The 13,920-nt window shown below is 47.4% G+C and overlaps 1 protein-coding gene across 5 annotated transcripts in view; it reads left to right on the top strand.

The window, feature by feature from the left end:
- Positions 1-13,382, top strand: part of SLC7A6 (solute carrier family 7 member 6) — a 30,763-nt gene extending 17,381 nt beyond the window's left edge. For all 5 annotated transcript variants that reach the window (XM_070451107.1, XM_020885086.2, XM_070451108.1 and 2 more), the window contains 8 exons: positions 2,192-2,317; positions 4,319-4,463; positions 5,063-5,186; positions 5,382-5,485; positions 7,722-7,818; positions 9,709-9,858; positions 9,983-10,166; positions 10,661-13,382. In XM_070451107.1, coding sequence (XP_070307208.1) covers positions 2,192-2,317; positions 4,319-4,463; positions 5,063-5,186; positions 5,382-5,485; positions 7,722-7,818; positions 9,709-9,858; positions 9,983-10,166; positions 10,661-10,755 — 1,025 coding nt within the window. In that variant the 3' untranslated portion in view covers positions 10,756-13,382. The remainder of the gene's footprint in view (positions 1-2,191; positions 2,318-4,318; positions 4,464-5,062; positions 5,187-5,381; positions 5,486-7,721; positions 7,819-9,708; positions 9,859-9,982; positions 10,167-10,660) is intronic.
- Positions 13,383-13,920: the final 538 nt, after the last annotated feature.

The following is a 13,920-nucleotide window of genomic DNA, read 5'->3' as shown; positions in this document are numbered from 1 at the left end:
CAGAGCACAGTAAGCGCAGTCAGGACGTTGTGAGACAGCCTTTTTCTCCACGTGTGTGGCCATCTTTCTGTCTCTGTCTCTTTCTCTTCATCTCTGCCTCCTCCTCATTGCCTCTCCTCCACCTCTGTTTTGTGTATATTTCTGTGTCTTTTCATCAGTCTTTTTTTCTCACAAGCTGCACAGCGCCTCACAGGCTGCTGTCACTTCTTCTTGTAGTCCCGCTTCCTTCCTCTGCTTTTTGTGGCTTTTCTTCCGCTATTACAAGAGCTTGTATGTGATTTTTACTTGCTTCTGACCCAGCTGCTGTTCACTAGGTTCAGTCTCTTGGCATCCAAACTCCATATTTTTGGCATAGTTAATCAAATAGGCTCAGCTTGGGTCCAGTTGGGTTCTACCAGCCATGATAGGGTAGGGGGAGCAGTTCCCAAGAAGGGGGCTGGCAGTTACTTCAAAATATGCTGACTCTATTGCACAGGAGTCTGCATTACTGGTGGCTGTAAACTAGGTAATCCTTATTAGTTGATCTAGGCTTAGCTCCCCACAATGAACTTGGATTAGCAGGGAAGGTCCTTGGAAAGACCTGCCTGGCAGGGTGCATTTTTTTGGTCTTCTCCCCTCCCTTTTGGCCATTATTTGACCCCTGCTGCCACACGTCTTTATGACTAACTAGTAAGCACCTGTGTCATTTGCCGGAGTACTGCATGCAAGCTCTTTAAGTGCCCTGTGGAGGCTGTTCAGCCACTCATGTTTATAACCACACATTGGCCAGTGGCTCTCCTCTCCATTTGCGTGGAGGAATGTCCAACTTTCTGAAAGTTGCCTTGCTCCAGGGGATTGGCAGTTGAGTGAAATTCGTCACCATTTTGATTCCAACCTCGGTTCATCAGTTCCTATATTTGCTTGGTAATAAGCTTAAGAAAACCGTATGCTTTTGTTTCCCACTAAGAATTTGTGATCTCCTTGGAAGTACCACCCAAATGCCTGAGGAAGAGAGAGGGACCTTGCTGTAACAGGTGTCCCTGTGGCTATAGCACGCAGTTCTAAGTTGTGCTGTGAATTGAGAACATGGTAGGTTCAGGGAGAGAGAGTTCAGGCAGGACCTGGCTGATGTATTTGGGCAAGGTTTTGCAGAGGAAGTGGGGACTGAGTTAGACCTTGAAAGTGGGACTTGCTGTTGGTTAAGGCAGGAGGAGGAGGGGAGGACATTTCCCTTATGTGTATATACAGCATCAGTACAGAGGGTCTGCTGCAGGAGAGTGCACAGTGAGGGTAGAAGTAGGCAGATAGGGCCAGGAGGATGGGCCCCCAAATTTTGTAATAACATTTGAGGTTCCCATAAAAGTCATTTTTGGAGGCTAGGGGCATTACTTAGAGGTGTCACTGTGGAGCCCCTTGGATATTGTTCTCACATTCTCTACATGGATTAGAGCAGTCCCTGTATAGCAGGGTTAGGTGGTGGGAGCCCTAACACAGGACCAGATATCTGTGAGGTACGTAAGGAGCTGGAACATAAAGCCAGCAGTGCTGATGCGAGTCCATGTCTCCACGGGCCTGAGAATTAGGATGTTTGGATAGGAATGGGGGTGGGGGAGATCAATGGGGGCCATGTAAGCTTGGGAGTGGTAGCTGGCTTCTCTCAACCTCAGGTTTCCTCATCCAGAAAATGGGAATAGGAATGTCTGTGTTGTGGTTGTGAGAATTAATTAAGAGGATATATGTGAAATTGTCAGGCACATGACAGACTTTTAAAAAATAATTATATGCAAAACATTGCCTGTCTAATTCCTGGGTTACCCGCCACCTGCATTTAAATTGACCTTATTTGTTGTTGGACCTCTCTTGTCCCCATTCTCTAATGCCCCAGGGGGTTTAAAACTTTGGGAGTCTCAGGAGTGGGTAAAGTTCACCATTCATGGGCTTGGGAGGAATTTCCAAAAATGGTTCTGGCTGTCAGAATGTATGAATATGTGGTAGTACATGCCTTTATATCTTGTTCACAGTGGTATATGTTCTCCTCTCAGCTGGGGCAGATAGAAGATGTACCCTGTTAGCCTGTTCTCCTGGTTCTGACCAGTCCTTTGGCCTCTTTGCCTTAGGCAGACAGGATACAAATGATGTGCTTTGTAAAGAGAGATTGGATTTCGGTGCCCTCGTCTCACACCTGCCACTGACTTTGTGGTTTTCTTCCTAGGTCTGCTGACATTTGTGAACTGTGCCTACGTCAAGTGGGGCACACGTGTGCAGGACACGTTCACGTATGCCAAGGTCCTGGCACTCATTGCCATCATTGTCATGGGCCTTGTTAAACTGTGCCAGGGTAAGGAGACTCCCAGGTAGGAAGGAGGGTGGGTGACTCTGGGAGTTCCCCTGGGTTCCTTGAGAAAAACATGGAACGTGGGGACTCCATTAGCTTTACTGCTCAGCTCTTTCTGTGTACCTGCTGGACTGTGTCAATGAGAACGAGAAATCTGTTCTCAGGTTTCTTGGGCCTCCATCCCTTTGTGGAGGTGGGGAGTATTGCAAGATGTCAGCCAAGGGCCTAGGAGCTTTTGAAACTTGAGTTGTAATTGGGTCATAAAAGTGATCAAGATAGTGAGCCCTGGTTCCTGTTTTTGGTGTGTGACCGCAGGCAGTGGGGAAGAGGGCTCAGCCCTTCTTGAGAGGGCTGAGAGGTGTATGTGGTGGGGAGATGGGGTCTGGAAATGAGTGGTTATTTTGCAGGCTTTACTTTTCATCTGGACTTGCTCCTATTTAGCATTCCCTCCCAGAGTCAGCTCTCAGCAAAAATATTAAAACATTGCAAAGATGGCACTGACTTTTGTGCATGTTGACTTTAGAGAGCTTTTCACTCCTAGACCACAGCAGGTTGGCAATGAGGGGTTACAGGCCTTCCAAGATCCTCTGACCCCTTAGAGAAGCCTTGAGGTGTCCTTGGCCAAGGATGTCTCGATCATTAGACAGCCCAGTTCTCTAGGGCGTCTTTCTCTAAACTTGGCTGTGTTTACAGTCACCCGAAGAGCTGAGACTCCCATCTCAACCCATCCAACTCTGGTTGGTTTGGAGTTGAAAAAGTGTGTTTTGGGGAATTCTCTGGTAGTCCAGTGGTTAGGACTCCGTGAGGGCCCAGGTTCAACCCCTGGTCAGAAAACTAAGACCCTGCGTGGTGCAGGTAAAAAATCAAACAGAGAAAAAGGTATGTTTTTAACAAGTGCCCTGGGTGAATCTTAGGCAGCTGACCTAGAACCTTTGTGCCTGTGTGCAAGTTAGTATAGCCAGCCATCTGGATGTTCCTAGAGTCTCTGAAACATCTTGGGGCCAAATTGGGTAGTTGAGTAATTCTCCCCCCAAGATCTGTGCCCTAGGGAATAACTGCCGTGCATGATGACTGGCATGCCTGGGGCTTGGGAGTCTCTGTTTTCCTTCCTCTTTGTTGCACACCCAGCCCTTTTGGCCACATTGAGGGATGGGTCTAGGCCTTCTGAGGAGGTCACAGCAGGCTTCGTTAGAAGTCTGTGTCTTGTTGAAAGACAAGACTAGAGTATCTAGAAGGTCTGTCTCTTGTGCTGTTCCCTTGGCTTGCAAGTGTGCGGTCTCTAAAGGCCTCAAGGAGGCTGACTTGTCTAGGGAGGCTCTCCAAAGGTGGAGGTACCCATACCTAACCCCAGAGCCCATGAAAAATAAGATCTCAGTTCCTACAAAGCCTACCATTTCCTGTGAAATAACCACTGCGAATAGAGCAACAGAGTTCTTTCCGTGAGACTGAGAAACCCATTGAACCAAAATATGCAGTGGTCTGGGCCAAGAGAAGTAGTTCCACAGGAAGATCTAATTGTTAATGGAAAAATGATTCCTTTATGTGAAAGAGGGTTCTTTCTAAAAATAGGAGGAAGAGCTGTGGCTGACCGCATGGTCTCTTGCAGGAAATGGAAATTCCTTAGGGCTTTCAAAGAGGGGTTATCATTTCAGAAGGCAACCAGGAGTGCCTTTTTTTTTTTTTTTTTTTTTCTGAGATTGTTGGGTTCTACTGAAGGGAAATGAAAGATTCAGAAGGAGTGGGTGGGATGGTGAAGTGCAGGGAGCTGGAGGTGGTGGTTCTTTTGGTACTAACTTGTTTTTCTTTTTTTTTTTTCTTTTCCCTGCCTGCTTGCTTTTCTTTCTTTTCTTGATGCTCCTTTCTCCTTTTTTCCCCATCTACCCTTCCTCTTTCTCACTGCCCTGCGCCCCCTCCTTTTTCTCTTTACACTTCCATCTCTCCTGTCCTCCTCCTCCTCCTTCCTCTTACTCCTCTCTACACCCCCATCTGCCTTTGCCCCCACAGGACACTCTGAGCACTTTCAGGATGCCTTTAAGGGTTCCTCCTGGGATGTGGGAGACCTCTCTCTTGCCCTCTACTCTGCCCTGTTCTCTTACTCAGGTTGGGACACCCTTAATTTTGTAACAGAAGAAATCAAAAACCCAGAAAGGTAAAGGCGAGATCCCACTCTCCTCAACTTGGCTGGAACTCCTGCTGATAGTGGGTACACTTGCCCCCTCCTGCCCCTCCTCCTTCATCTCTCATCACTTCTCCCTACTCTCCCCCTTTTCCAGCTCAGAGGAATGAGGGGCTAGGATGAGAGTAAGGAGGGAAACCCCTGGCTCCTCAGCCTCACATTAACACTGGAGGGTCCACAAGGTCCTTCCTGGAGGAGAGGTCCTTTGGTGGGCCACAGCCAACCTAGCTGGGGCTGACATTGAAGCCTGGGGAGCCAGAAGCTTGCTCTGAGCGGCCAGGTCCCCAGCCTGTCCTCCAGTCCCTGAAGGACACTGCTGTTCCTTCAGAGGGACCCGGCGGTCCCACTGGGACAAGGATCAAATATTCATCCTGAGTCATCTTCACAGAGACGGGGCTTTCTTTCTCTCTGTCTTAGTAGGAGGAGTCCAGGGCACGGGACACATCCTGCCCTTAGGCCATGTGGGGAGGGGGAGTCAGCCTCAAAGATCCAGAGGCCAGGTAATTCCTGGGTAGCTCTGACCCTCAAGGAGAGGTTGGTTCCAGGTAGTCCTGTCTCATTTGTTCTGACAGAAATTTGCCCCTGGCCATTGGGATTTCCATGCCAATTGTGACACTCATCTACATCCTGACCAACGTGGCCTATTACACAGTGCTGAGCATTTCTGATGTCCTTGCCAGTGATGCTGTGGCTGTGGTGAGTCTCTTGGGATCCCATCTGCTTGTCATCTTCTGATACTGAATGGCTGAATCTTCTGTTTCTGCAGCCATTCCAGGTGGTGGGTCTGGGCCTGAGGGTGAGGTTTGCAGCAGTGATGGCATTTGTCATGAGAGCTTGAGGAAGCTGTGGACACTGTCCTGTGCTGAGTGCCCTTCTGTGCTCTGTCCCCAGACATTTGCTGACCAGACATTTGGCATGTTTAGCTGGACCATTCCCATTGCTGTCGCCCTGTCCTGTTTTGGGGGCCTCAATGCGTCTATCTTCGCTTCATCAAGGTACTGTGTCTCTGCTTTGCCCATAACACACCACAGTATTTAGTTCTCTGAGGGTCTAGGTGGGTCCATCGGAGCCACTTTCCCTTCTCTGTCTCTTGGACTTGCAGAGTGTATATGCGATCGTGTAGTGGTTAGTGCTCTGTGTTGTGTATGCGGGTGTGCACATGTGTATTTGCCTTTGTGCAAACATTTGTATGCTGGGAGCTCACATTTTCACTTGAGGTGAGGACAGATTGGTAAGAGGTCAAGGGAGGAAGGCAGTAGCTTAGACAGTAGCCATCCTGTTGGGGACCAGACTCTTTGTTCCTGTGGATTGTGCTGCAGGCCTAGCACAGGATTCATTCTTTTTTTTTTCTTTTTTCATTTATTAGGATTCATTCTTGTGATGAATAATTATTGAGCACTTGCTGTGTACCTGGACTGGTACAGGACGACTCTGCCCCTCACGTCATAGAAAACACTGAGGCCAACACATAGGCTCCAGCTCTCTTTCCCACACAGAGACTTACCTGTTAGAGCACTGTTGTTTCAGAGAGAGGACTGATTCTGCCTTTCCAGGCTGATTCTGCTACCTGATCCCAGGATTCCCAGGTTCTGGCTCTGCCAGTTGCCCCCAAACACTTAGGTAGTAGGTACATTCTGAGCTATCTTGTGGCATTGGCAGGATGAAGGTAGGGGACTCAGAGTAAGAACGTGGACCTGCACATAAAGTGGACTGCAGCCGTGTCAAGATAATGCACAACTGTTTCCACCCCGTGTTACCTTCTTCACTCTCTTTATTACCCATTCTGCTGTCTTAGGCTTTGTACTCGATGCCTTTGCCTCACTTACACGTCCTCTCCCACGTTCCACCTGTTGTACTGCTTCTCCGCTTCAGTACAGATACTAGCCTTGTGAACCTCTGACACCCTTCCAGATGATACCAGCAGCTCCTGTGGCTCCACCTGGATGGCCCATAAGTATCTCAGACTTAACATGTGCTCTACCTGTTCAAGTCCTCCTTACTTGGCCTCTTTTTTGTCTTTTCAGTAGAGGGAGCGTGCCACACAGTTTGTAGGATCTTAGTTTCCCACCCGGAGATTGAACCTGGGCCCTCAGCAGGGAAAGCCCAAAGTCTTAACCACTGGACCACAGGGAATTCCCAGCCTCTTGGCCTCTTGATTTTTCCCTTGGTGTCCACCCTCATTTCCCAGCCTCAAATACACATGCAGGCACAGAAGACCACCAGATTTGTCCTCTGCCAGGTGTCCACCTTCATTCAGGCCCCCTCTCTTGTGGGACTGTTGCCCCAGATGACCTTCTTGTCTGGCCTCCCCCACACCCTGGCCTCTGTCTGCTTTGGTTGGCCTCAGTGATGCCACCAGAGTCTCTGTGTCAAATCCGGTCAAGCCCTTACTTTAGAGCCACTGCTGGCTCTTGGTGTTAGTTCAGTGTCCACAGCGCGGCCTCATAAGCACGTTCTTCCCTGCACACTCCTCATATACCTTATCCTGGAACTACGGGCATTCTAGTGTCAACCTTCAAAGAGGCTCCACCCTCTCATTGCCTCTAAACCTCTTTTGCCTGTGCCTGTGTTGTGTCCCCACCCAACACTTATCTTCTGGAAAACCCCAGCTCTTCTTCCCAGCACAGATGTGGTCATCTCTTGGGGAGTTTTTTGCTCCCCAGCCCACCCCACGCCAGGTGCTGTGTGCACCATGATGCTGCTGACTACCTGGATGCTCTCACTTTGCTGCTCTGTTTCCAGTCAACGGAGCTCTTTAAATGCAGAGAGGAAGCTTGAGTTGTTTCTTTGAGCCCCAGGCTCTCCCTGACCTTTTATGTACATATCAGGAGCTCAGGGAAGATGAATAGAGGTCAGACAATCAGAAGCCTGGCTGCCCTTCTTTAAAAAGCCGTTAAGTGGGAAGTCTGTGGGGTGCCAGAGTAGGGTACCCCAGGGGAGTGGATTGGGGTGCCAGTGGGTGATGGCAGGGTGAGGTATCAGTTGGGTGATGGTGAGTTGCATAGCAGAGGCATGGGAGTGTCAGTGGGTAAGAGTGGGTCATGGCTTACGGTGGGGATATCCATGGATGAAGGAGGTGAAGGTTGGCTTGGTCATGCATAGAGAACATGGGAGGATCCTGAGAGACTGCCCACTGCTGGCTTCTGGGTCTGGCTGAGCCTAGTTTGAGGGAGGAGTGTGGCTGCATGGCTGAGTATAAGAATCCTCCTGACATATTTCTTGTCCTTCCAGGTTGTTTTTTGTGGGCTCCCGTGAGGGCCACCTCCCGGACCTCCTGTCCATGATCCACGTTGAGCGTTTCACACCTATCCCTGCTTTACTGTTTAACGTAAGCTGTGCTGGGGAGTGTGGGCATTGGGCATACCTGTGTGGTACTCCTGCTGAGTCTGAGAGGACTGGTTGGGGGGAGGTATACTAGCTTCTTGGGGTACTTCCTGAGCCTCTCAGTGTTTCTTTTCCCCACAATTTTTAAAAATGTAAAAGTAAAACATAGAGAAGGCAAATGCTACAAAAGAATATAAAAGTGAATCAGTCAGATTTGTCTCTCTCTTCTGTCAGTGGCTTCTTTTTCCTCCTCCTGCTCCTTCTAGCTCCTCATTTTTATTTTTTAAATTATACTTAGAAATCCAGGCCAGTGTACACCAGCTACCCTAGGAGCCTCTGTTCATATCATAGGCATGATAGATTTCTATATAGTAGATGGCATTAAAGTGTTTTCTTTCAACAAAATTAGTCAATGATGAAGTATTCTGACAGATGGAAGGAGTCCTGAAGAAGAACTGTCATTTTATAATTTGCACTAAGGTATTATTAGATGCAAAGGGTAGCAAGATTTGAAATATAGTTCATTGTTTTTATCATTTAGTTTCTTTTTTTTAATGGTTTTATTACTTTTTTTGTATTCATCTGGAGTTTATATTTGATGAATGGAATGAGGAAGAGATTTACTTAATTTTTTTCTCACATGGCTAGCCAACTATACCAATATCACTTATTGAATAGTCCATTTTTTTACATTTTTCAGACAAATTAAAAAAAAATTTTTTTTAGGATTTTTTTTTGCTGTGTCTTGTAGCATACGAGATCTTAGTTCCTGGACCAGGAAGCAAACCTGTGCCCCCTGCAGTGACAGTGCAGCATCCTAACCTCTGGGCTGCTAGGGAAGTCCCCGCATTGTTCACATTTTTATCATATAAAAATAGATGATCTTTTAGCATGCTTAATGTGCCATGCACAGCGATTTGCCCCTTAAATGTATAATCATCTCAATTCTTCCTTCCATCAGCACCAAACTTCCTTATTTAGCTTTATACTGAATATTTGAGAACTAAAGTGGGGCTGAGGGTCCTTCTTCAGTTCCCCTCTCCCCCTGAAATTTTCATGGCATTTCTCACCTATTTGTTTATTTGTCTTGATAAACTGTGGTATCATTTTATCAAAATAAAAAAATATCCTCAATATATTGATTGGGATAGCACTAAGTTTATAAATTTAGGGCAATCTGACATCATAGCTTTTAAATTAATCACCTTGCACCCTACTTTTCTCCTCTCAGTATTGGGTCTCCTTCTTTCTCTAGAACGGGCTCTTTTTGTTTTCAATCTTTTTTGTTGATAATCTGGTGAAAAGATGGATAGAGGGAACTCCATATCCTTGAAGTTAAAGCAAACCTAACCTTCTCCTCAGACTCTGTAGTCCCTTACTCCTGTCTTCCAGAACTCTTTTGTTCCAGAGGGCAAATCCTTTATACTTCTTCTTCCCAGGGGTATGGGTCTGTTTTGCTAATCTGCATTTTTAAGGCTCCAGGGTAGTAAGATGGTTCTGGAGACACTTCCTCCTCTTTCAGCCAGGTAGTTGGGACCCGTGTATGACAGTCTCAGAGGGCACTGGGTGATTCACGTTGAGGCTCGTGCATTACAGTGAGGAGGGCCTCACTGTCTGCCATCAGAAGGGGAAAGGAGTCTAGTTTGTTACTGAAGTGCATGTGAAAAGAAGGGAGGCATTGAATGCAGGAAGAGCCGCCAACAGAGGAAGGCGGGAAGGCCAGTCTGGAGAATGGACTTATCTGATGCCAAGGGGGTCACTGAAAAGAGCTGGAGGTCATTGGTGAAGCTGAGTCAGTTCTCAGCCGATCTGGTGCTGACTGTTGAGTGATGGTCTCTGGGTGGCTGGGTGATAACAGTGCCCACTCCTCTTCCCCCTACTCTTCCCCCTCCAGTGCACCATGACACTTATCTACCTCACTGTGGAGGATGTTTTCCTGCTCATCAACTACTTCAGCTTCAGCTACTGGTTCTTTGTGGGCCTCTCTGTCGCTGGACAGCTCTACCTTCGCTGGAAGGAGCCTGATCGGCCACGACCTCTCAAGGTCAGTGACTCTGGGCAGACCAGGAGGGGTGGGCCATCTCTCCAAGGTCTTCCCCCTGTCCCATTCCCCATTTTCCCATTCCCTCATCACACTTTACCTAACATCTCACCTCTCTTCATTTCAGCTGAGCCTGTTTTTTCCCATCGTGTTCTGCATATGCTCCTTGTTTCTGGTGATTGTGCCCCTCTTCAGTGACACCATCAATTCCCTCATTGGCATTGGAATCACCCTCTCTGGGGTCCCCGTCTACTTCCTGGGTGTTTATCTGCCAGAGTCTCGGAGGCCACTCTTTATTCGGAATGTCCTTGGTGAGCTTCTCTTTGCCTATTACACACTGGCTCTGTGTGTGTGTGTGTGTGTGTGTGTGTGTGTGTACACAAAGATGTGTGCACAGGTGTGTGTGTGTGTGTGTGTGTGTGTGTGTGTACACAAAGATGTGTGCACAGGTGGGTGTGATGGCTAATGGCTTCCCCTTACTAGTGATATGCTGGAGACCTGGCTGCCCCTTTTGATCTTGACCTGATCACTTTAATTCTAACTTTAGAGTCCTATTTTGGGGTTAAACACCCCCTCCCTGAAAGTGCAGTCCACATAGCAAGACAAGGAGTCATGCATCAGACCCTCTGGTTGGGTGTGGAGTAGAGAACAGTGAGGTTTGCTGGGGGTGAGCCTGGCACAGGGTGCCCAGGGGGCAGGTGGGAGGAGCCATGTACTTCAGTCAGCCTTGTGTTGTTTAGATGGGGGCTGTCATTCTGTCACTTGAGTATCAGTTTGCTAAATTCTCTTCTCTGTTTTCATTTAGCTGCTATCACCAAAGTCACCCAGAAGCTTTGCTTTTGCGTCCTGACTGAGCTAGATGTAGCTGAAGAGAGACAGGTCGAGAGGAAAACTGAGTAGAGGCCAGAGGTGATATCCCCAAGGCCTGCAGGGCTGCTACCTGTGGCCGCGGCCACCAAAGTCCAGATTACAAGACTGTGTGGACCCAACCTTCTTGTGCTAAAGAAGGGCTGTTGGCCCACATTATGTAAGGGGGCTCAGGGCTGATGGCCTGCTCAAGTGTTCACTGTCATTGGTAAGCTATGGTAGGAATCTCAGGGTCTGGGGCCAGCCTGAAGGTGGGGACTTCAGAGGGTGGTGGTGGGAGAGGACTTGAGCAGTAGGGGAATGGTGGTTCAGTTTTGTTCTGGCGAGTAGGTGCAGCCCTTCCACTTACTTGGTGAGTTGCACTGGGGGAAGAGGGAGTGCTAGGTTAACAGCTGGGGCTATTGGTTTCTGAATTTGACATTTGAACCAGGAGTTTCTCTGAAGGGGCTGCTCTATGAGAAGTTTTCCTCTGACCAGGTCCAAGCACCTGACTTTAGAGGTCTGAAATGCTACCATTTCTTCCTCTGGCTCAGAATCCTTCCTTGGGGAGAGGGTTGTCTTCCATTATTTATTGATATTATTTAATCCAGAACACCAGTTCCAGCAAAGCATTGGTCTTCGTTAATTTACAGGTTGTAATAGGCTGATTGTATTTAAAAATTGAAAGTACCCCAAAGTGAGTCCCTCTGACCTTAGAGGTATCTATGTGGTGGTTGGTCAGACTCTGACTGCAGATTTTTTTGCTTAGTTTTAGCACAGTCTTCTGTTGAGTCTTACCTGCAGAGGTGAACTGTAAAGATTATTCTTTACTCATGTACTGGTTACACTTCAGTATGTACATAGGTCACATGTTACCAGTCACCTGGCTCAAGTCCAGCAAGGACAGATGAACAAATGCCAGAGTCAGAAGCCTGGTAAAACTGCTACTTTGAAGGCTAATCCTTTATTTTACTTGAGACCTTACTTCTTTGCTCTAGTTGGCAAAATGCAAACCTCTGGTTTCTGGTATGAAGTCTAAGAAGGCACAAACTGTCCTAGGATTCAGGTGAATCACTTGAATTCTTTCAGCTGTCAATGGCTTAGAGGCCATTTCCGGGACCCAAGCTGACAAGTAAGTTGTTCCTCTCTGTAAGGGCTGCTATGAGGGGCTGCTGTGCAGACCCATGCAAGCCCACTGTGGTGCTAGAAGTGGTCATTTTCCTGGAAACCTCACATCAGGCTGTATTCTCCTCCTCGTCCCCAACACCAGACTTTGTTTACACTCTGAGCCACCATGGTGTGGGTCATCGGGACAGTGCACTGCTCTTCTGTCTGCCTCCCCTTGCCTGAGGTTTGGGGGCTGCAGTCTCAGGAAGAGCTTGGTACTTGTGGGAACTTGTTTTCTCCCTGTGGACATCAGTGACGACTCTGCAATAAAGCTGCTTCCACCTCCACCTGGCTCTTCAGCAGACTCACAATAAGAAGCAATTAATTCTGGTGCTCAGGCTGCGCTTTAGCACCCAGGTGTGGCCAAAGTGGTACATCTGACCTAATGGATGTTCCTTCATGGGCCACCAGGCTGCAGTGGATTGGACAGCCGTCCAGTGTTGCTTCCAGAAACTCATCCTGGACCCAGAAGAACCTGCTGGCTTGGTATGCCCCCATGGGGTTCTTGTCCTTAGGTTTTGAAATCAAGCAATGATAAAGACAGGAACTATGAGGCAATCTACCTTTCTGAGCATTCTTCTCCACCATACTGGCCCTAGCTACAGACAAGGGAGTGACCTTGGTCATACTTGTTCAATTAAGGCAATTTAGGGGAGCATGCTCACAGCTGCCTTTGGTTCAGGTTATGCCTCTGTGAGAATACAGGAGTACATTCCTCCTGTCATGGGTTGTGGATTTGCCTGACAACAGGGAGTCTTTTGCAAAGGCTGACTTGCCCGGACTATGTAAACATGACTCCTGTCTGACCCAAGCTGGCACCTATCCCAGGGATCCTCTGGAGCTAATCCTTCAAGTCAAGTATGCTTGTCTTGAAGGATCCCCCACCTACACTTTTAATTTTCTTCACTGAAGTAAATGACCAGCTTATCTCAGGAACCTGTCTCCCAGTGGCTGCTAGGGAAGCAAGGGCCTCACGCTCTAGGCTCCCTCATACTTGCTTAGTGAGCCAGGTCACCCCCTCATTACTGGATGGTGACCATGTTCTTCCCCTCTGTGTTGGATACAGACTTCTCCCAGGAATGTTTCTGAGGGAGGGAAGCCAGAGACTCCCTACAGCACTACAGCTTTGTAGTATAATTAATTTCTTCGAGGTCTTTGTTGTTTATCTCCTTCAGTCCTTCTCGTGGTGTGCTAATCCTTTCTGCAGTGAGTACAGTTTGTGAAGCTGTCAGCCCTTTAATATTGGCAAACTTTAGTGAGTACATGAGAGCAGTGAGCATGTTATAATAGCAGAGTGGTTTTCAGTCCTTTGCTTCTATGCCTGCAGAAGACTGAGCTGACTGGTATTAAACTTGGAAGTTGTTGCCTGTTACTTGCAGCACTGAACTGCGCCTTAGTGGATACTTAGGATAGGAAACCAAGTCTGTCGGCTGGTTTTATAACTGCAAAAGTAGGACAGAAGTGAGTCACTTTAGGAGGTTTAACAACTTCATGTAGATAAGAGTATAGACAAAGTTGTAAAAAAAAAAAAAGTGAAATGGATGGAGGTAGGATAGAAAAGTAGAAATGCTTATGAAATCTTAGAATGGGCACGAAGACATTTTCTTGTTTATCTTCCCATGTGAGAGTAAGTCTGTGCCCCAGGGCAAGAGGGCACACCTTGAATCAAAGGTTCTGTGTATTGTTTCCCTAGACCTGTGCAACATGGTAGCTATTAGCCATAAAGAGCTAGTTAAAGTATTCACTACAATATTGTAATTAGCCTCCAACTAATATAAATAAATGGAAAAAAAAAAGTATTTAGTTCCTCCACTGCAATAATCACATTTCACATGCTCAATAGCCATATGTGGCTAATGGCTACTCCTGCACAGTGCAGATAGAGAACATATTCGTCATTACAGAATAAATGCCATCTTAGTCAGAGTTAAGGCATTTGTGGTTTGGAAAGGAGTAGGGACAGAGTTTGCTTACAAGAGATACCAGTTTTGGTAACAATATTGGTCCTGTTGACGGCAGTTTGTTTTTGGTGACTGCTGTGACTAGTTAAAA

Source organism: Odocoileus virginianus, chromosome 20 (assembly GCF_023699985.2).
Source record: "Odocoileus virginianus isolate 20LAN1187 ecotype Illinois chromosome 20, Ovbor_1.2, whole genome shotgun sequence".
Lineage (NCBI taxonomy): Eukaryota > Metazoa > Chordata > Mammalia > Artiodactyla > Cervidae > Odocoileus > Odocoileus virginianus.
This window is presented reverse-complemented; position numbering and strand designations above follow the sequence as displayed.